This window comes from Choristoneura fumiferana, chromosome Z (assembly GCF_025370935.1).
Source record: "Choristoneura fumiferana chromosome Z, NRCan_CFum_1, whole genome shotgun sequence".
In the NCBI taxonomy this organism is placed as follows: domain Eukaryota; kingdom Metazoa; phylum Arthropoda; class Insecta; order Lepidoptera; family Tortricidae; genus Choristoneura; species Choristoneura fumiferana.
The window spans coordinates 2282135-2303105 of record NC_133472.1 but is presented as its reverse complement, the minus strand read 5'-3'; the positions used below and the strand labels follow the sequence as shown (position 1 = coordinate 2303105).

The 20971-nt window shown below is 38.6% G+C and overlaps 2 protein-coding genes across 2 annotated transcripts; one reads left to right on the top strand and one right to left on the bottom strand.

Annotated features, from left to right (window-relative positions):
* Positions 1 to 3013: 3013 nt before the first annotated feature.
* On the bottom strand, positions 3014 to 9107 carry aft (cap methyltransferase 2). Its single transcript, XM_074097117.1, has 4 exons — positions 8501 to 9107; positions 6262 to 6447; positions 5172 to 5292; positions 3014 to 4536 (listed from the first exon to the last, which is right to left on the bottom strand). Exons 1-4 carry the CDS (start codon positions 8996 to 8998, stop codon positions 3251 to 3253), a joined length of 2091 nt encoding a protein of 696 aa, XP_073953218.1. The 5' UTR covers positions 8999 to 9107; the 3' UTR covers positions 3014 to 3250.
* A 6420-nt stretch (positions 9108 to 15527) lies between these two features.
* On the top strand, positions 15528 to 18051 carry LOC141438109 (U3 small nucleolar ribonucleoprotein protein IMP3-like). The gene is made up of 4 exons (XM_074101788.1): positions 15528 to 15750; positions 15931 to 16142; positions 16857 to 17032; positions 17880 to 18051. The coding sequence occupies exons 1-4, from the start codon at positions 15614 to 15616 to the stop codon at positions 17901 to 17903; spliced, it is 549 nt and encodes a 182-aa protein (XP_073957889.1). The 5' UTR covers positions 15528 to 15613; the 3' UTR covers positions 17904 to 18051.
* The last annotated feature ends 2920 nt before the right edge of the window (positions 18052 to 20971 follow it).

Genomic DNA, 20971 nt, shown 5'->3' with positions numbered 1-20971 from the left:
AATAAAGTAAGTCCATCCAAGCCAATCAGCGAAAGAAGTCCAGGTCTGTTAAATCTAAATTATACAAATCAACACTGTGTTTTTTTCAAAGATAGATAAATTGCAATCGATTATAGTATATCAAATGAATGTAAATCCAATCAAAATTTTATTGTAAAGAATAGATTGTTTTAACGCTCAATTTGCCGCACAGGATCGCTTTCTTTAATGCTGCCATAATAAAAAAAATACTGCCTTTCAAATCTTTATCAGAGTTTGAAGTTAAGCTACTCACATAGTCTATGTCGACAGAGTTCCGACCAATGAAACTGAGTGTTGAAAGAAAACACGCTTGCCGCTTCGCTGCCCGCTGGCGTGTGGTCCGCGACCCTAGTGTCATGCGTTTTGAAGTAAAAATAAATACGTATCCACTTTTCTTTCAAGCGTTGATCGTTTGCATTTGTTGATTCGATAGTTTCTTTTTACTTTTAAATGTATATGGATAAGACTTGAAAACTATTATGAATTGTAATGTTTAATGTTGCTGAATAAAGAATCGATTGTATGCAACTTGTTTCAATAGTGTAGCCACTCCCAGCTCCGTCTGGTGTGCAAATATAGAAACTCCAACTTCGGTCCCCAGGCATAACAGCTGCTTGGAGAGTTTTGTAGTGTAGCCTTTCCCCATAAAGGTTATAATCTGCAGCACCTAAATCTAGCGGTGACCCTTATTTTCACAGTCGATCGCCATCAGATATTATAGCGGCCGATGTGGTCCAAAATATCGGAGCGTGCACTCTATTATCGAGGCATTAGAGTTCAGTTCATGCTCCGATATCTTTGATCACCTTGGTTGCTCCGAAATATTTGATGGCGATTGTACCAGGGTGGAACCTTTTAATAATCAATTTTACTATGGGTATGATTTTATTGATCACCTAATAAATGCGTTTTCGGCGACCTAATTAATAATATTAGTTCATAAAATAGTAGATCTGTCACCTAAATTGAATCACCAAATAATATTAAAACGGTTACCTAAATATTATTTAAAATTACTCTGAAATAATATTGATTATCAAATAATTGAACAGAAATAATAAACGATAATGATATGAATGAAACAACAAAAACAACAACAACACAAACAAAAAATTACTTCGCTTCGCTCGCTCGGCTCGCGCACTGAGGGATGCAGTTTTACCTAACACCTCCTCGCTTCGCTCGTCGTCGTACCTAACCAGACCTGCCTTAGTAGAATAGGTAGAAGCATCGAATCAAGGAAAGTGATCGAATTTTGATGATCAAACTATAATTTAGGATACAGGTTGACATTCATTTGATGACTCATACTTAGAGACAGATTTGATTAATTTGATGACCAATATATTTCTTAGGGATATATATTATAATTAGGGTATCGCAGTTTAGTGACAGATCTAAATTTAAGTGACAGAAAATATAGTTCCCTTTTACAATCATATCCATTACAAAAGTATGAGATGTCACCATGACATTAGTAGCACAAAGGTTCCAATCTGACATGAATCAGTTTGTTTGACTGTACTTCACTGGTCACTGCGCATTAATGGTCAAGGCTAGCCATCGTCATTTTTTTTTATACGACTGTATGGCAAACGAGCAAGTGGGTCTCCTGATGGTAAGAGATCACCACCGCCCATAAACATCTGCAGCAGCAGGGGTATTGCAGATGCGTTGCCAACCTAGAGGCCTAAGATGGGATACCTCAAGTGCCAGTAATTTCACCGGCTGTCTTACTCTCCACTCTGAAACACAACAGTGCAAGCACTGCTGCTTCACGGCAGGATTAGTGAGCAAGATGGTGGTAGCAATCCGGGTGGACCTTGCACTAGGTCCTACCACCTGCCAAATATTATGTATAGACAACATGTTTCTTAGTCAAAATACCACAAACGGGACTTATCACGCTATTATTGCACAAGTAATATTTACCTCGACGTTTCGGCAACGTTACAGTTGCCGTGGTCACGAGTAGACTGAAGTGTGGGGTGTCAAGTCTGCCTAGCAGCGCGAGTTCTTCGAACTACCTGCACTTGATCACTAATAGTGCCGGCACTCGTATCACGAACTACCCGCACTTGGTCACTTTTATTAGTCACCCTATCACACCGACACACAACACTAACAACGTCCGATCGTCCCTCCGAACATTCATCCCGACGCCGACACTTATTAATAACAGGATTCCACGAAGATGAAAGCTTATACCCATCGTCCCGGTTGAAATTCTTATGCTTTTTTATTTCAACCGCTTCACGTACCATTCTTGAGTAAAAATGACGTACTTGTGTAATAATAGCGTGATAAGTCCCGTTTGTGGTATTTTGACTATGAGTGAGAATCACGAAAGTTTAAAACATGTTTCTTACATAAAACGGCGCACATTTGTTCACAGCGAGAATTTGTGAACCTTTCCCTATAGTCTGTTGACGTACGTAACAGGCAAACAGGGGTTGTGTCAAAGTAATATTGATGATTGATGCGCCGCGCGTTTTGTTCCAAACAACCAGTCTAGTGTAAGTAGTAGTAAGGTATATAGATGTCAATACGGCTAGACTTTCGTGTGGCAGGTTGAAAATAAAACCAGAGACACCACCTAGTACAAACAAATGGCATCACCCTAATACTGGCTATTCAACTGGCTATTTTTCTTTCCTTCGATTTTCCAATAGATGGCACCAGTGAGAACACAAATAACACGATACGTATTGCCATCTAGTGAGACACTAAGGATACGGTACACTGACAACAACCAACAAGCTCACCAACTGAGCCTAGACTAGAGATACGCATGATGTCTCTGTCTTATTTACGTCGTTAGAAGAGAATGGTATGTTTCTCTCAAATAGTTTCGACGAATGTGTGCAAGCGCGGGGCAAGCCCAGTATGCGCATTCCGGTTATTCGCCATCTCACTACGAAAGCCTCATAGCTGAAATGTAGCCACATGTAGCCTATACTTTCGTATTCTCAATTTATTATTTTTATGGTGTTTCTTATCTTCAAATTAACGAGTTGAATTAAGGTTGATGTGAAGTTGTGTTTATAAAATATGCTAGTCTTTATTTTAATCTTAATATTTCTACTTAATTCGGCTTATTCACATTTTATAATTTACAAATGTTAATAGTAGTGCCATCTATTGCTGTTTTTTTGTATTAAATATAGCTTGTAGGGATTGGTAGGCCATGATAAAACAAAACATTACACTGTCTGCACCACACATTTACTCAATCTACCGTATTAGACAGCGCTCGCTGTATTACACTCAGATAGCTCGCGCACAGGTTCCTGTAAAACGTATTATTATACTGAACCACGTTCGAGTAAAAGTCTCCCACGTTCGTCACGTTGACTGGAAGAGAGTTCAGCACGACGCTCGCCCCGCCTCTGGCTTCGCACTCCCTCTCAATCTCCTCCAAGTACTGTATGCCTTTCACATTCACCAAATTACACAGAACCAGGCTATTTGTCGAAGTAAAACCAATCTTCTCAAAGCATTTCTTACATAACACATAAAAAACGCTCACGTTGAAGTGTGTTAGCAATGGATAGTTATTTAATTGTAAGGATTCACCGACCGCCATGCCTTTTAGAATCTCTAATAAATTGGACAGACACTTTTTCTCATAGCCGTCGTAATTATCCTTCACATTCAAATCTGGCAGCGTCATTATTTTAGCTTCAATCACATCAACTGCCATGTTATCTACAGGATTATGTCTGACTATCTCCATGAATTCTCCTTCTGCCTTAATCTGCTGATACAACTTGAAGATCGGCACAAACATGAACTTAGTACTGTTAACAGCAACAAGTGGTGTACCATATGTGAAAACCAATTTAATATCCGACTCTTCTTCATAAAACGTTTTCCATCTCACTGTTTCTTTGATAAAAATCTGCATGGCCATAATATCACTCTTCAAGAACGTATCTAGACTGCTACACTTGCCTTTCAACGTCATATTGGAGTACAACTGTCGTTCTGTAAAAGAACCTCTGTGGTATCTCGGGTTCGTGTTGATTTTATTTTCTTCGTGCAACACCCCTTTTAACACCTCTTGGTCATACTCTAGAGGTCGCAAGTCGTATTGGCGTATGAACTCGGCCGCCACAACCGATCTTATTTTCTTAACATCGATGTTAAAAGCTATATTGTTCTGCATCAGGTACGCCTGTAGGTTATTGTTGATGACCTGACATTGGAGCGAACTGAAATAATACGCGCACTCTTCTATTTGTTTGACAAAACTGTCTGGTACGTCTTCTTGGGTGAAGAGAGAGGCGTTCTCGTATAGACTGGTTCCATAGGCCATCTTCAGCTTTGGTATGAAAGGTTCGAGGGATGCGACTCCCTTGTATTGGAGGCAGACCGCGTAAACTTCGGAGTTGCCTTGGCGTGAGGTAACTGGCTTGTATAAGTTCACCTCTTTGAACATGTGGTTCACAAGGTACAGAAGACTCACGGTCGAGTGTTCGAACGTTGTGAACAGTTTGAATATCAGCGTGCCGCCTGTAAAGAAAAGTAGTGTTAAATATTATTGCTTTTAAACTAATCACAATATAATAGGCCCGTTTTGACAGCTGTCTGTGTGCCGTACCTTAAAAGGAAAAAACGGAACCCTTGTAGGATAGTCAGTCTCTCAAAACCCTTTCTCTCAGTTACGCGTAGATATGAAGCTAAAATTATATCAAATACTCAAATTCGCTACCCATAGAAGCAGTGAAAAAAATCAAACTTCTAAGTTAAATCAAAAGGCGTAAAGGTGTTTCCATACAAATTCTCTTCTTTTCAGGCTTTTTCTATCCACAGCTGGATGTAGCCCTCTCCTAATCTCCACTCCGTCCTATTCTCCGTGTTCCTGAGCCAGTATGGTCTGGCGTAACTCTTTATGCCATCAGACCATCTCATCTGGGGTCTGCCTACACCGCTTCTTGTGGTCCGTGGTCTCCACACCAGCACTCAATGGACCCACAGCAGTTATCCACATTCAGTCATTCAGTTCCATACAAATTGCCAGAACCTAAAACCTATTCACCTTTTGGTTCTCCTAGAAATTTGAAATTTGGTATGAAGGTTTGGTATTGTTGCCAGAATTTCCTCAAGTTTATAACTTAATCAGCATTAAAATATTTAGAAAGAATAACCTTCACTGAGTGCCTGCAGAGCTGTGACAATCTCGCAGTAGTGCAGCGGAGAGGTCACCTCCTCCTGGGCGTCGGGTCTCTGTACGCAATCTATCGACCCGTCCCCGGTCACCAACATAACCTGAAATTAAATTAAATAAAATTTGAGGTAAAATGTAGAACACTTTCTGACATACACATACACACACACACACACACACACACACACACTGGGCCTGTGCCCATCAGTGGGATGTATAAGGCTGGGAGGATGATGATAGAATACAAAATAACAAAGTCGTAAATTGTATTGTCAGTAGATATACAGGGGTTTTCCAAATTTCAAGTCAATGCAACCACAGGAATTGGGTCAAATTTAGCTTCCAGGATTTTTTTTTTTTTTTTTTTTCCTTCTAATATTTTAATGAGGCTTTAGCACACCAAATGTGACTATGTTAGCCTCATGGGAGCCTCAGATATATACACCACACTACAGACAGATATTACACTCTCCCTTGCACTGAAACCACGTCTCTGGATGCAAAGGCCCGTCCAATGAATCTGTAAATTCGCGTCGCTTCTTCTGAAAGCGGTCGACTGAGAATTACATTTACACCTCCATTAAACAAGCCCATACCATCCAAATACCTGACTCTGATCTCCTTATTCTGATCACATTCCACAAGAAAGTGAATTAGGTCTTCAGTCTTATTACATCCCATATACAAAGGTGATTGCACAACTCTCATCAAATGCAAAAAACAATTAAGTGGAATGTGACCAGATCGAACACGTAGTGCTGACACAAGAAGGCCCCTGGAACTTCCAGGATTTGATCTAAATAAATAAACAAACAGGGCAAGCTAAAGAAAAACTTGTAAAAATAGTGATATTATCATTCCATTCCAGCTTTGATTATTCACAAGTACCCAACTTTCCAATTAATAAACAACTTTCTGGCACAGTTCTCCTTATTATAAGTGCATATGCATTAAAAGTAATAAAAATTTAGTTAAATTCATCCTTTACTAATAAAAAAAATATTTTTTTTTCCCATGAATCTACCCAATTTACGACAAAGCCCTGGATACAAAGAGAATCTAGTACCCACCTTCCCCAATGCCGTAGCATTCTTCACGATGGCCTGGCTGTTGGTCCAGTCCATCAGGTTCCCGGTGTTGTCTTCTCCAAAATCCCAGTTGGCCAGTGTGTGGAACATGAAGCGGTCATCACTGATCATGTTGGACGGGGAGTTACCCTCGTAGTATGGGTTCAGGGTGTTTGCGAGCCATTGCCACTGGAGACAGGAATATTTTTTTTAACAAGACCTAAGTACACAAAGCTCATGTCAGGTTCATGAGAAGCCATAGAAAACCACATTAAAACCTGCCCTTCATTAACATCTGCTATAGCAGGGTCAAAAATAATAATAATGATTTATTGAATAATTAGCAGCACAAGATAATAAAATAAAATGTTTTACTACTTTACAAATCTATGCTACACATTTGCCTGCACTAGGTTTACTAGAGAACTCTGTGTCGCAGGCTAAAAGAGCTAACATACTTATATTAAAATTAATTATCTCTATGCTTAACAGTCCAAATAAATATTGATTATGAAAATTAAAAAGTAACAAAAATATGGTTAATAATTACATAGTATGAATAAATCAAATGAATTTAAGTAGTGTGTTTAAGATTGAAATAAACTCTGTCAGTACAATTTATAACCTGGGTCAAAGCCGATCTGAAGTTTGCTGACTACAATAATACATTATATATTTGTGCCTAACGTGAAGTGAAGTTGCAAAAAAATATATCTGATACATCCTGGCCGGGTAATGTTGACAATTCTTATACCAATTATACGTAAGCCCCAAAGAGGTGTGGAGAATCAGAATCAATTTAATTGCATAGTTTTATTTTATGGTAGGATCTTTACTTAGCTTATTTTTGATGAGATGGGGGTTAGGGATGGGCCGAATAGGTATTTGGCATATTCAGCAGGTTTACCAAATATTCGTGTTCGGCCGAATATTCGGCTAAATCACCATGTGGTTATGAAATACAGTGAAGCTTATGTTTGTGTTGGCAGAGTAGCTTTATTTCCAATAACAGCAGATAAAAAAGATAGATATTAATTAAAAACAAAATATAAATAGTATGTAACTGTCCGAGATTAAGCTACAGTGATTTTTATTATAAAATAATAATAAATTATAATCAAGCAGGTCTTTATTGTGAGAAATTAGCAATTTTTTTGTTTTAATCAAGTTGCATGATTAAATTGCTGTATTGCAACAAAAAAATAATCATTTGTAGTTTTACATGGTGTTGGTTCAAAGGTGTCGCTAGACAAAGTAAAGTACCGTACTCCCGTCTCGAGCTTGTTGGTTCGCATAACGGTTATTTTTTCTTCGCGTGTGACGTCGTCTATTGTGCGTCTGACCAGTTGTATCTAATATTGTTGAGCACTGTCTGCTTGTTTATAAATAGTATTTTTTTATTTGTCACAATTTTTAGTTATATTTGTCTTGTTGTTTGTAGGGTAAAATAAATAATGTAAACCATGATGAATTTCCTTTAATTTAGAATAATACAGGTTATACGTAAAAAAAAAAACACTGATTCCGAAGACCAGGACCGCCCTGCTACACTACTTAGGAATCAATTATGCCGAATATTTGGTTCGGTAAAAGTTTTACTGAACATTTAGCCGAATATTTGTATTCAGTGAAACCCATGTTTGGCCCATCTCTAGTAATTATGTCAATAACATTAATACAAAAAATTATCCCTAACCTACCTAAGTGTTATTCTTGTATCTCAAAGTAAAGAAGTACCGGTTTTGGCCACTTTAAAACCGTTTTTGGCCAGTTGACATTTGAAGTAATATATAAAAAGTATTAAAACAAAATGTTTAAATGAAATGAAATGAAATGATATATTTATTCCAGACGTTAGTCCATAAAAACAATTAATTAGAAGTCAAATAAATAAAATTAAATTAAATTATGAATAAGCCCGGGTGAGAAGAACATCACGGGTTACCCCGATCCCGCGATGACCGGTCTGTGGTGTGGTTTAGTAAGTTTTTAAAAGTTTATACTGAAACAAACAAAGTAACTATAACTTACTATAAATTTATTTCAAACATATTTAACCAATACATTGGCCATAAACGGTACAGTGGCCTCAAATGGTACTTCTGCCCTAATCGGTTTTTAATGCCACTAAAAGAAGAAGTGTGAGTTTATTCAGTTAAATTTTAAACAAATCTTGGTTTTAATTAATATTTGTTTCTACTTATTGTGGTTATTACACGTACAGAGCCAAACAAAAACTTACCTCAATATGTTCATAATTGAGCTTCAAATAATGGTTCAGGGAAGTGATGAAGGCGCCCGGCGCCTCGCACAAGTGCAGCGACACCATCTTACCGTCGGTCACCGCTTCGTTCGGGATTATGTTGTAAGAGCACGCACACTCATAAAACTTGGTCCATGCCTGAGTCAGGAACTCGGGGTTCACTAAACACCGTATTTTCCAGCACACTTCACCTGCGGGGTTCCGCCGCCTCGTGTGGCTACTCCATTCTTCGATATCAAAGTCGTTCAACTGACTTTTATGAAAGTTTAACCGGCTCTTCAACGTTTCCAGCTCCTGGACTTTCCAGGGCGGCGCGGTAAACCAAGAGTCCGCGACGGGAAGCTTCCATTCCGTATCGAAACGGAACTGAAACTTCTTATTGAATAAATTGTTAAGTACGTCGTCGAATTCTTCTTTCCGATGCCGCTTGTGGTACTTGTGACGGGACTGAAGGAAGGAACAATCGCTTTTGTGCATCTTGATATTAATTGTTTTGTAATAAAATGTTCAAAAAGTGTATATGTGGATGTTTTAATACAAATAGTTTTGACCGGTCAATACAACACAAAACATTATTGACAGTAGACTTTTTTTTTTTTTTTTTTTTTTTTTTGATGGCTCGCGCTGTTTGCGCATCCGCCACAGACGCGTAAAGGTAAGGAAACGAAATCAACGGAAAATACGGAATTTTGGAATACGGAAGTCTACAGGAGAAGATTATATGGGATTAAGCGAAAGAAACAAAGATAATATATATATAATAAATTAAATTTAGAGAGTTGGGGAATACATATTTAAATTTTAATATCATTATTATTTATAAATATGTTCAATAGGTTATATATAGTTAAGTCATTAGAGGCTAAAAGGACAGAGATGGATGTAGGTAATGGGACTTTGTAGGATATAAGTTCTTCATAAAGGAAGGAGTTGTCATGGAGAGGACACGAGAGAAATATGTGATTTGTGTCTGCAATGCCCAAGCCACACTCACAAACACCAGACTCCACCAGTTTAAATTTAGCAAGATTGTCGGGAGTACAAACATGACCCAGTCTCATACGAATAAGGCAGCAGGTGGCTCTCTTACCAAACTTAGTTTTGCCAAACCAAGGTTTAGACGGAATACTAGGTTGAATAGAATAATAATGTTTGCCCTTGATCTGGCAACTTTCAATCCACTTCTCTCTCCAGTTCTCTCTCAGAGATGAACCAGCGAGAGCGGCCAGGTCATGACTGTAATTCCTATATGGAAATAGATCACCATCTTTAACAGCTTCATTGGCTAGCCGGTCAGCAATTACATTGCCGGAGATGTCACAGTGACTTGGAACCCAACCAAAAGACACTGAGTATCCCAAATCAGAACACTTGGCAAGGAGAGTTCTTAATTTAATTATGACAGGGAATATTAATTTGCAATTAAATGGGAATTTACTAAGAGCTTGAAGAGCACTTTTTGAGTCCGTTATAATTAAAGTTTTTCTGAGCTGGGCAAGTAAGATATATTCTACGGCTTTAAGTAATCCAAAGCATTCTCCCGTAAATACTGACGTTTCAGGAGGGAGTTTTATTTTCTGAATAATTTTGTATTGGGAATGGTACACCCCAACCCCCACATGGCCAAAAGACGCATGCTTGGAAGAATCAGAGTATATATGATGCCAGCTATGCCACCGATCGTCTTTAATAGAATTAAAATTAACGTTGGGATCCATATCATTTTTAGTTACTCCTAAATTGAGATGAACATCAGGAGATAAAGTAAGAGCAGAAAAATTATCACAGAAAAGGGGATATTCAGGATAGTGATAGGTTGGAGATTGTATGGACATATACCTCTGATAACTTTTTACTAGGCACGGAGTTATTTTATTCGACCAATAGTTAGATGAAGTCAAAGAGTTATTTAATAGTGGAAGGCTTGATCGTAGGGGATGATTGGAATTTTGAAAGCAGCGAAATAAAAACTTATCTGACAAATATTGACGCCTTAAATGTAAGGGTGGTTCCACACATTCGACTTGTAGGCAATTTATAGGGCTTGATTTCATTGCACCACAGATCAGGCGTAGAGCTTTGGACTGGACAGCATCTATCCGTTTAAAGCCATTAACTTGTCCCGGGGTTAATAAGAATGTGCCATAATCAATACTACTTCTAATCAAAGCGTTGTATAGGAGTCTAAGCGAAAATGGATGGGCACCCCACCAGACACCTGTAAGGCATCGTATCATGTTTAAAAGTCGTTCGCACTTAGTTACAATATGGTCGCAGTGGGGAACTCCTGTAAGTTTATAATCCAACACAACACCAAGGAAACGTGTAAAGCTTTTCGTTGGAATGGGGTGGCAATCAAACTTGACAGATACCACAGGCGGTACCCTTGTCCTGGCGAAAGGAACCACGACGCTCTTAGAGTAGGAAATCTCAAGGCCATTGTCATCCAGCCAGCTTTTCAGGTGGATAAGGGATTTAGTTAAGTAAGCTGAAGCCATTTCAGCATTTCGATGTGAGCTATACACAAGCAAGTCGTCGGCATATTGCAGAACTTTAACCTCTGTACCTAAAGAATCTTCTAGGTCATGGCTGTATATGTTGTAGAGTAATGGGCTTAAAACCGAGCCCTGAGGTAACCCTCTCCACAAAAGCCTAGATTTCTTAGTGTCATTTACAGTAAGATTAATACACCTTCCTGATAACATATTTATAATAAAATTGGAGAGCAAAAGTGGTACTTTAAGATTTTTAAGTTTTTTATGAAGGTGAGAAACAATGACATTATCGTACGCTGCTGAAATGTCCATAAATGCTGCAATCAGAGTATTGCCATCGGAAAATGCTTGTCTAATGTCCGTGATAAGAACACCTATATTATCAATGGTACCTCTGCCCCGCCTAAAGCCAAATTGGTTCTGGCTAAGTATATTGTTAGTTTCAATAAACCACTCTAGGCGATTTTTGACCAGATGTTCCGTAAGTTTCATTAGGACAGTGGACAGAGCTATAGGCCGATAAGAAGAGACATCAAAAGGATCCTTATTTGGTTTAAGGAAAGGCAAAACATCTTGAGATTTCCAAGCCTCGGGAATCTCGCCAGAAATCATAATTTTGTTAATTAATTTTAAAAAGTAAAGAAGAGTTATATCATTTAAATGGGTAAAGAAAGAATATGGTATACCATCTGGTCCAGGAGCTGAATCTTTGGTTTTAGAAATGGCTCCTTTGAGTTCTAGTAGAGTGAATGGGCCATTAAGCCCGCTCAGGTCCAGCACTGGAGATAAAGGGATAAACTCAGGAACAGTGGGAGGAGCGAGTTTATCCAGAAATTCATCTGTTAGTGAAGAAGGAAGGTTGGAGGAACAGTCTTCTTTAAAAGCAGATCGAAATCTTTTAATATTATTCCAAACCACAGAAGGGTTTGTATTAGGAGATACAGATAAACAAAAGTTTCGCCAACCTTCAAACTTCTTTTTTTTAAAAAGCTTTTTTGCCTTGTCTATTGCCTCCAAAACAATATCGAAATTTTCATTGGTACTAGATTCTCTGTAAGCAAGTTCAGCCTCCTTACGCCCTTTGGCCGCTGTAGTGCATTCCGAATCCCACCATGGTGGAGAAGGAATGTTGTTTCCTCCTACTTTTTTCACTGGAAAAACATTATCAGCAGTCTCGACCATTATCTTTGCCAGAGCGGCTGCACATGTGGCTTCGTCGCTGTGTTCTATTGAAGGAAGAGAGGAAATTTTTTGATCAAGATGTTCCTTGAATGTATCCCAGTTAGCGTTACTTAAATTGTACTTTAAGCGAGGAGGACGCTTTGGGGTAGGAGAGTTTTTAAACGGAAATGACAAAAGAATGGTGAAATGATCACTTCCAAATGAAAGAGGAGATGCCTTCCAGGATAAAGAAGAAAATAAGTTTGGACTACAAATAGAAACATCTGGGCAACTTATTCCCTCTCCAGGTGCAGTTCGTCGGGTGGGAGAGCCATCATTTAGGATGCAAAGATTATGGGAGTCCATCATATCAATGACTAGATTACCATAGGAATTGGTGGTGGAACTACCCCAAGATTGATGTTGGGCATTCCAATCTCCAAGAAGAACAAGAGGCTTCGGAAGCAGTGTCAATAAGTGATTTACTTCATTATAAATAGTTGAAGAAGGATGAGGGATATATAATGAGACAAAACAGATATTATTAACGGAAACAGCAATTATAGATATATCATTGTTATGAGCAGGAAGGGGAATATGTGAATAAGGAATGCCATGCTTTACAAGCAAAGCAACACCGGCATATCCATCAGAGCGGTCCTCTCTTATACAGGAAAATCCTGATATCCTGAAATTGGATGAAGGCTTTAACCAAGTTTCTTGCAAGGCTATAATTTTTAAATTAAACTTATTTATTAAAAAGAGTAAATCAGCTTTCTTTGGTATTATACTTCTACAGTTCCATTGAAGGATTTGAAATTGGCTGTTCATTATCGGTTAAGAGTTGAGTGAAAAAATTCATAATAGGGGCAGCGTGGGACGGTGAGATACTACTACCCAATCCAGATTGGGACAGTAACTTAACGATCAATAGAATTATTTCTTTCACAGATTGAGTGGTCTCATTAGATTTATAAATATTTTTGTTAGTGACAGGCATGTCATAATCCCTTGTCAAGGCATTATGCGCTGCCACATCATATCCTTTAGATCTAGGTTGAGGTGGGGAGCGAGGTTTCATAAAGATAGTTTTCTTATAAGATGTAGTTGGGCTAGAGTGTGAGTAAGATGTAGTTGGACTAGAGTGTGAGGAATCCTTTTCTGTTCCATTAGGATTATTACTCAGCAATGCATCAGCATATGAAATTTTTGAAATAGGTGGGTGTTGTTTATTAGCTTCAAAATATGACACACAGCTTTTAGCCATGGTCTCCTTTATATTTTTTTGTCTCTCAAATTCTAAACATTTTTTATCAGTAGCTAGGTGAGAACCTTTACACAGACAACATCTTATATGCTCATCATCAACTTCACATTTTTCTCCAGTATGTCCCTGACCACATTTGTAACATCTGGGAGTTGAGCGGCACTGACCTCTGACATGCCCAAAGCGACAACAGTTGTAGCATTGTATAGTAGGATATATGTATAGGTCTACAGGTAGTGCTGCATAGCACATGAAAATGCGTTTAGGTAAAACTTGGCCATCAAAGGTAAGTACCACTGACTCTGTGGGTTTTAACTCATTGACACCTGACTCTATAACTTTCCTTTTCAGTCGTCTTACTTTTAATATCGGTCCACAGCCTATGGGAACAGATATATTTCTAAGACTTCTTCCTCTGACCACTCGGAGGGAACTCCTCGTACAATTCCCAACCGGGTGACAGAGAAAGTCGGGATAAAAGTCTTGTAGTTTGATGCTGACAAGGCGGGGTTGGTCAAGAAGTTATTGGCAGCCTGAAAATCGCTGAAAGAAATAGTCACTCTATTTCTTCCAATGCGTTTCAAGCTCCCATTTACAATTTGAGATACATTATTTTTCCTTAGGAACTTCCCAAACACTACAGGATGTAGAGACACATTATCATTTTCCGAGGTTTGCATTCGCTGTACATGAACATTAAAAGGTGCCACATCTGATTTCTGGTACATCAGTCTGCCTACTGGTTGGGGAGCTGTAGATGTGGAGTTAGAGTTTGACAATAATTGAGCTGGTACTGAATCGTTAACAGTAGCAGGCATACTATCAGCTGTAGAAATGGTGTGTTGTGACTGTGGCTTGGGGGCTGGTTTTGCAAATATACTATGCATTCTTTGACGGCTATCATCAATATTGCAAACACAATCGTCCTCTTTTATTATCAAAGGCTCGCCATGACGTTGTCTCGACCTTTTTTTGTTGCAATGGCGACATGTTTTTACAGAGTGTCGTTTCCTCCTATTAATATTATCCTGGCTACAAGAGCCATCAGTGCTAGATCCATCTACAATGGTCACATTATGTCCTATGTCTGGGGCAGTCCCCCCTGGGTCTTCAGGTAACTCCATAAGGAGTTACCTGAAGTACAAAGATTACAAAAAACTTACCTTTATATGTCCAGTATATACACTATAACTTACAAAAAATATACAAATTTACATAGAATACTTGTACTATTATTTACAATACCCGAATAATCAACTCTTGTCAACTAAAAAATCAATTTTCACAATATTTGCAAAAACAATTTCAAAACACAACCAAACGACCGAACGTTTCCCGCGCTTTTTTTCGACAGTAGACTTATTAAATATGATGATGACATGCTGCTGCCATGCCATTGCCATGCCAAACTAGTGATTGCTATGTTTACTCTGTTCTGTTTTGTTTCTTCTCAACTTACCAGCACTATTTGCAATAGAGCAAGGGAGACAGAATATCCAACTAATTTGACAATAATTAAGGAAATGTTATTAAATATTATGTAACCATCTCATAATGACCCGGATTTTACCAAAACTTTATCATTTTTCGAATTAACTAATCTTTTAGTGTGTGTGGATTAAGGTACTATATTATCTTATTGATTGCGATAATAACACCAATTGTATAGCATATCAATACATAGATAAAATTCATGATCATGTAATAGATTTTAAATGCAGCGGCACAGCACAATAATTTTACTTGATCCCTGGTCAACAATGATATTACATATAAAACAGGTCAAACAAAACGTAACTAACCTATAAGGTCGAGGCCGCACTACGACTAAACCGCCGCGGTTTTAACCGCCAGTGCAGCCGCTTGCATTTCTTTACTTGATTGACAAAGGAACACGGTTAAAAACCGCGGCGGTTTAGCCTGGCCATAATCACAGTCATATTTTTAAACGTGTTTTAAACATCGCGTATCGTCTATTTAAAATCGCCTTGCTTGCTAGACAAGATTGTGGGCTGTCCATGGCTATATTAACAAGAATCAGAACCATTACTATCTGTCATTGTCATACAAGTTTTCGTAGAACTTGCAGTTGTCTATATGGATGGTAGATAAAAAAAAAAATTACAACGTGCGTTTCTTTACTTTCGGCAGTCTGAATAAAACCGAAAAATGGTGCGAAAACTAAAATTCCACGAGCAGAAATTGCTCAAAAAAGTTGATTTTATATCATGGAAGGTTGATAACAACTTGAGTGAGGTGAAAGTTATGAAAAAGTACTACATTCAGAAACGGGAAGACTATACAAAGTAAGTAAACGATTGTCGAAGTTTTACAACACATTTATCACAGAAATCTATCAAAAATATACTAGAGGCAAATACCGACCCTCATTGCCCTTGTGTATTGGCTTAGCAATGAAAAGCAGTGTTTTGCTTACAGTGTAGTAGTCATTTATCTGTAATAAACACCATTCTCTTTTACAATAGGTACAACAAACTATCTCGCGAAGTTCGCGAACTGGCCAACAAGATAAAAGATCTGGATGCCAACTCAGACTTCAGAACGGAGTCCAGCGCCCAGCTTCTTGAGAAATTGTATCAAATAGGTCTAATCCCGACAAGATGGGATTTGGTATTGGCCACAAATGTGTCAGCCAGTTCTTTCTGCAGGCGGAGACTTCCAGTTGTCATGGTTAGAAGTAAGTCAATAAATCAATCATTTTATTGTTATGATTTAAATTAGGGTTTTGTTCCGCATACCAACTGTCGAGTCATCTCGTGATCATGGCACATGCAACTGTGCCAAAATATCGAGCTTCTCTAAAATCAAGGTACGCGGAACAAAACCCGAATTTAACCCTTTAACCGCCAAGGTCTGAATTGTAAGACAAAAATTATCCAGCTCATTTTGTTGCTGTCTTATAATAAAATTAAGCCTATATAGCATATAGTTTCGGTGTAGGTGGTGATACAGGCACATCAATGAAAACATATTGGCAGTCATAAAAAAGTAAAATTAGTAATGACCCAATAGTGTAAAAAATAATCATTTTATTTGTCAAAACATAGGTAAATGCATTCAATAAATTAGTTGTACTATTGGTCTGCATGAAACAGTTACTTTCAACTTTCATGCAAACTGCTCCTATCACCTGTATTTCTGGAAGGACCGGATTTAGAGGTCTGGAGTCCTAGGGCCAAAGAGGATTGGAGCTCTCCGCGCCCAAACTATTTCCAAATAAAATAAACAATTTGTACAAATTAGTATAGGTAAACGTAAAACAACCCTGGGCTTGCACTACTATATGGTTTTGACTTTGACGGTAATAAACATAGGTTGTAGCAGGCTGTTTTTCTGATGTCTGAGTGTGCTTATTTTGCATGATTAAATGTAATAAACAGAAAAATTGTAGATAAAATGTCGGAGAACCTGAAAGAAGCCACAAAGCTGATCGAGCAAGGCCACATCCGCGTCGGCCCCCAGGTTGTGAAGGACCCAGCATTTCTCGTCAGCAGATCACTTGAAGACTTTGTTACCTGGGTCGATGGATCTGCCATCAAGAAGCATGTCATGGAGTACAATGAGATGGTAAGTAGGGATGACTTAACTGCTCAAAAATATCTAAACAGGCATTCAAGCTCTGTTTCCACCAGTTAACCAATAGAATCCCATCATTTATCTCTCTTGCTTTATTAAACTGTTTCCACCAGAGATGTGCTGCGCAAGGATGTGCAAATGAAGTGTTTCTATTGGTTAATGAAAATATATTCCTTGCACATTATTGGTGGTTACGGAGCGTCAGTCTCCTGCAACTCAAGTTACATTTTTGTTTTATGAAGATGAAACTTTGTCACAATCCTCATTGACAATACAGTCTTCGCCAGATGTATATGAGCACTTACACTTTGACTTTGACTTTGATGAGGACTGCACTAAAGATGAAACAATACCCACTGAGATATCAATACTTTTATTTAGTGCAACATTAGTTGTAAGGATGCTTACTCTTATCACAGAGCTCTTATCAATATTATTTTTTGTACAATGACAAAAAAAAATGAAAGTGTTTTGTCTTTCTACATTGTGTTTTTTGATTTCTGTTAACTTTACTCTCAACAGACCAAACTACATATTCCACATCCACAAAAGTAATAGAAAGCAATGGTATTTCTCTTTAGACAATCCCAATTGGTTTTATCATAGGCATTATCTTGATTTAGGGCGGTTTCAGACTAGCGTTTTATTCGTATAAGCTCGTTTTTGGACACGTTTACGCGCGTACAGGTGCAGTTTTGTTTTCTGTGAGTGTTAGAACATGCTGGAATGAACGCGTACAGAAAAATCAATAGTATGCAACTGCCCTTAGATTCACAGCTGAAACACTTCAGTGCTTCATGCGAATACGAAAACTAATTGTGTGTCACTTCTTTTTCAGAGAGATGATTTTGATCTTCTTTGATTAAGGCTGGGCTTCCAACAACTGTCCTTGGAAGGCTAAAGCTGGGTGTTCAGAACATTTTAGAACAAGCTAAGTGACATTAACTAAGTGATAAGTGTTAGTGTTGGCAAATGTAATAAACTGTAAAACTAAATAATATGTTAATTAAATGTTAATTTAATAAAATGTTTTATTGGTACCTTGGGACTGTCAGATATCGACATCAACTCTTCAAGACTTCTTTCACCAGTTAAGGACTACAGTGGGAAATTAGGATTTATTGAAATTACCACTTATTAAAATGACTACTTCATATTAGAGTATTTCTCGAAAAGTTGTCCCGTCATGAAGAAATCAGTTGTCAAGAAATTATTAACCATAAGGACGAGATCATAACATAAAACATCCAAATTTCTTGATGCCTGGAAAACGTCACGAAATATTGTGAGGAAAAAAAATCGTAATTTTGTAACTACCTACATAAAACTTTCTATTGGAACCAACAACAAAGATTAACTGACTTTTTATCACTTTTACCAAAAGGTTTTGTATATATTTAAAAACAATATAACTTATTTTTGTGGTGAAATAGTGTCAGGAAATATTTTCTTTTTAGATGATTGGACAACTGAAAAATGGACAACTTTTTGAGAAATATTCATTAACCTCTTTACGTCCACAAAACAAACGAAGTGACGTGCTCTGTACGCCACAGAAAAACCAGCGACGAATCAACTTTTGATTCCATTGCAGAAGGATTAATTTCGAGTTGAATGTTCGTCATGTATAGAAGACCGTGGCGTGCGAGGCATCCCATTGGCTGTCACGACTGAATGACTGGGGCGGTGAAAAGGTTAAAATGGTCGTTTATTGAAGTGACCGACCACTTATTGAAGACTTACTTACTTATTGATGACGATTCCCTCCTTGGCACTTCCATGTTTTCCTAAGAACGGACAGACCAGACGGTTAACATAAGAGTTCTTAAAAGGGTCTCTCTTCTGTTTTTTAAGGTACGGGGACACTAATGATAAACAGTTGACAACTTCTAATACAATTTAATAATTTATTGAAACAGACATACTCTGCGAAGGTCCATATCAATGAACTGTAAATAACAATTTGCTCGCTCGAGACCTTGTGATAGATATGTTTATGCAAGATATGCGTGTTCATGCAGTTCCTCCACCTCCACACTGTAAGAACACACACAACTCAGCTATCACCACCACCACACTGTCAGTGTTTCGAACTCAACCAGAGCTCAACTTCAGAGCAACAACTGTTCACTGTGCTACCAGATGTACAGGAATTTCTTATGGCAATCATCCATTTATTTCGTTGTTTTTGTTTCCACTATACTCTTGGAAATATGTAGAATTGGCAGCCACAATTCTTGTTAGTGTTTTTACAATTCATATCAACACATCTAGTTAAGACCATATCTTAAAAACAAATCAATCTTATACCTGACAGCTCATGCCAGCACCAGCAGTATTGTTTTCATTTTTAGCCGTAGCGAGCGCTGTGGTCGTTTCGGCTCCACCATTACCCGTTTTACACAGTCTAAAATAAAAATTTTACTTGCACACCTTTACCAAAATTGGTTAACCTCGGGACTAAAACTGCCATTCATCTTTAAATTTCAATTTTTCAAAACAATATAGCTCCATCGATACTATATCAGCGGTTCAGCCAATGTCGCGGTTGAAAAAGACTATCAGTTGGCCGTTGTACGGTAGCTTCGGCGTTCGATTTATGAACGCTAAGTGTTATTATTATCATTATTATTCCCTCAATGGCGGCCTTAAGGCTTGGGCCAATGTCAGTTTAATTAAAGATAAATATATTCTTCTTATTCACGTTGTACGGTGATTGTAGTTTTTGCAACTTGATAGCAAAATTCCAGAAACCACGCGGAGACAACTTGCGCATTAAAAAATGTCAGACACGAGAGCAATATATAATTTTTGATCACTGTTCACTGTTAATTTTTTTTCTCTTTTTTTTTGTTGAGGCTTTGAACACTCCAGGTGATCATGTCAGCCTCATGGGTGCTCGCTCATTTTTCCTACGCAAGGGACATATTAAAAAAATTGTAAATGCAAATAGCTTTGTCAGATGGTGGCTCGAAAAGCCAACAATTGACCTGGCCATTGTGCATGGGGCCCAAACCCCCAAGTACCCTTCTCCTCAAGTCTGAGTTCCGAACACATTCCAACAACAAATGGGACAAGTCATCTACCTTCCGGCAAATCTCACACAGAGGTGATGGCTTAACTCTCATCATGTGTAAGAATTTGTTTGTTGGGATGTGTCCGGAACGTACCCTGAAAGCAGATACTAACACTTTCTTGTAAGGTTGGCAGAGTCAAACCAAGGTGTCCACATGGGACTAGCTTGGATGGTTCTGTACCAGACCCCTACATCCCTGGATACACGCTGCTCACCAAAATGGTAAACTGTTAAGGTTAATCGTCGCATAAAACACTATCAAAATTATACTTAAACTAGCCAAAGAAGCAGAAATACCAAAATTTTATATCGTCTACCTCCGCCATGTTCGAATGCTACAAATCGAATCACCCGCTAAGTGTTCGGATCGGGTTAGCTTTCTGTCAGTGCTTGTCAGTTTGACAGTTGCGGTGCCCTTTCCAAGATGGCGGCTATCCTCGCGACCGTCTCGGCCTGCGCGGTGGCGTCTCTGGCGTGGCTCTGGTCCGAAGCGCGGCTGTTAAACACACTATGAAAACGCGACGCCACGCCACGCGATCCAACGCGTGTCAGTATGTGTTGTAGTAGCATCACGTAGTGTCGGGTTCCCTATCTGTCAGTGCTTGTGAGTTTGACAGTTGCGGTGCCCTTTCCAAGATGGCGGCTATCCTCGCGACCGTCTCGGCCTGCGCGGTGGCGTCTCTGGCGTGGCTCTGGTCCGAAGCGCGGCTGATAGACACGCTATTATAACGCGACGCCACGCCACGCGATCCAACGCGTGTCAGTATGTGTTGTAGTAGCATCACGTAGTGTCGGGTTCCCTATCTGTCAGTGCTTGTGAGTTTGACAGTTGCGTGTGCCCTTTGCAAGATGGC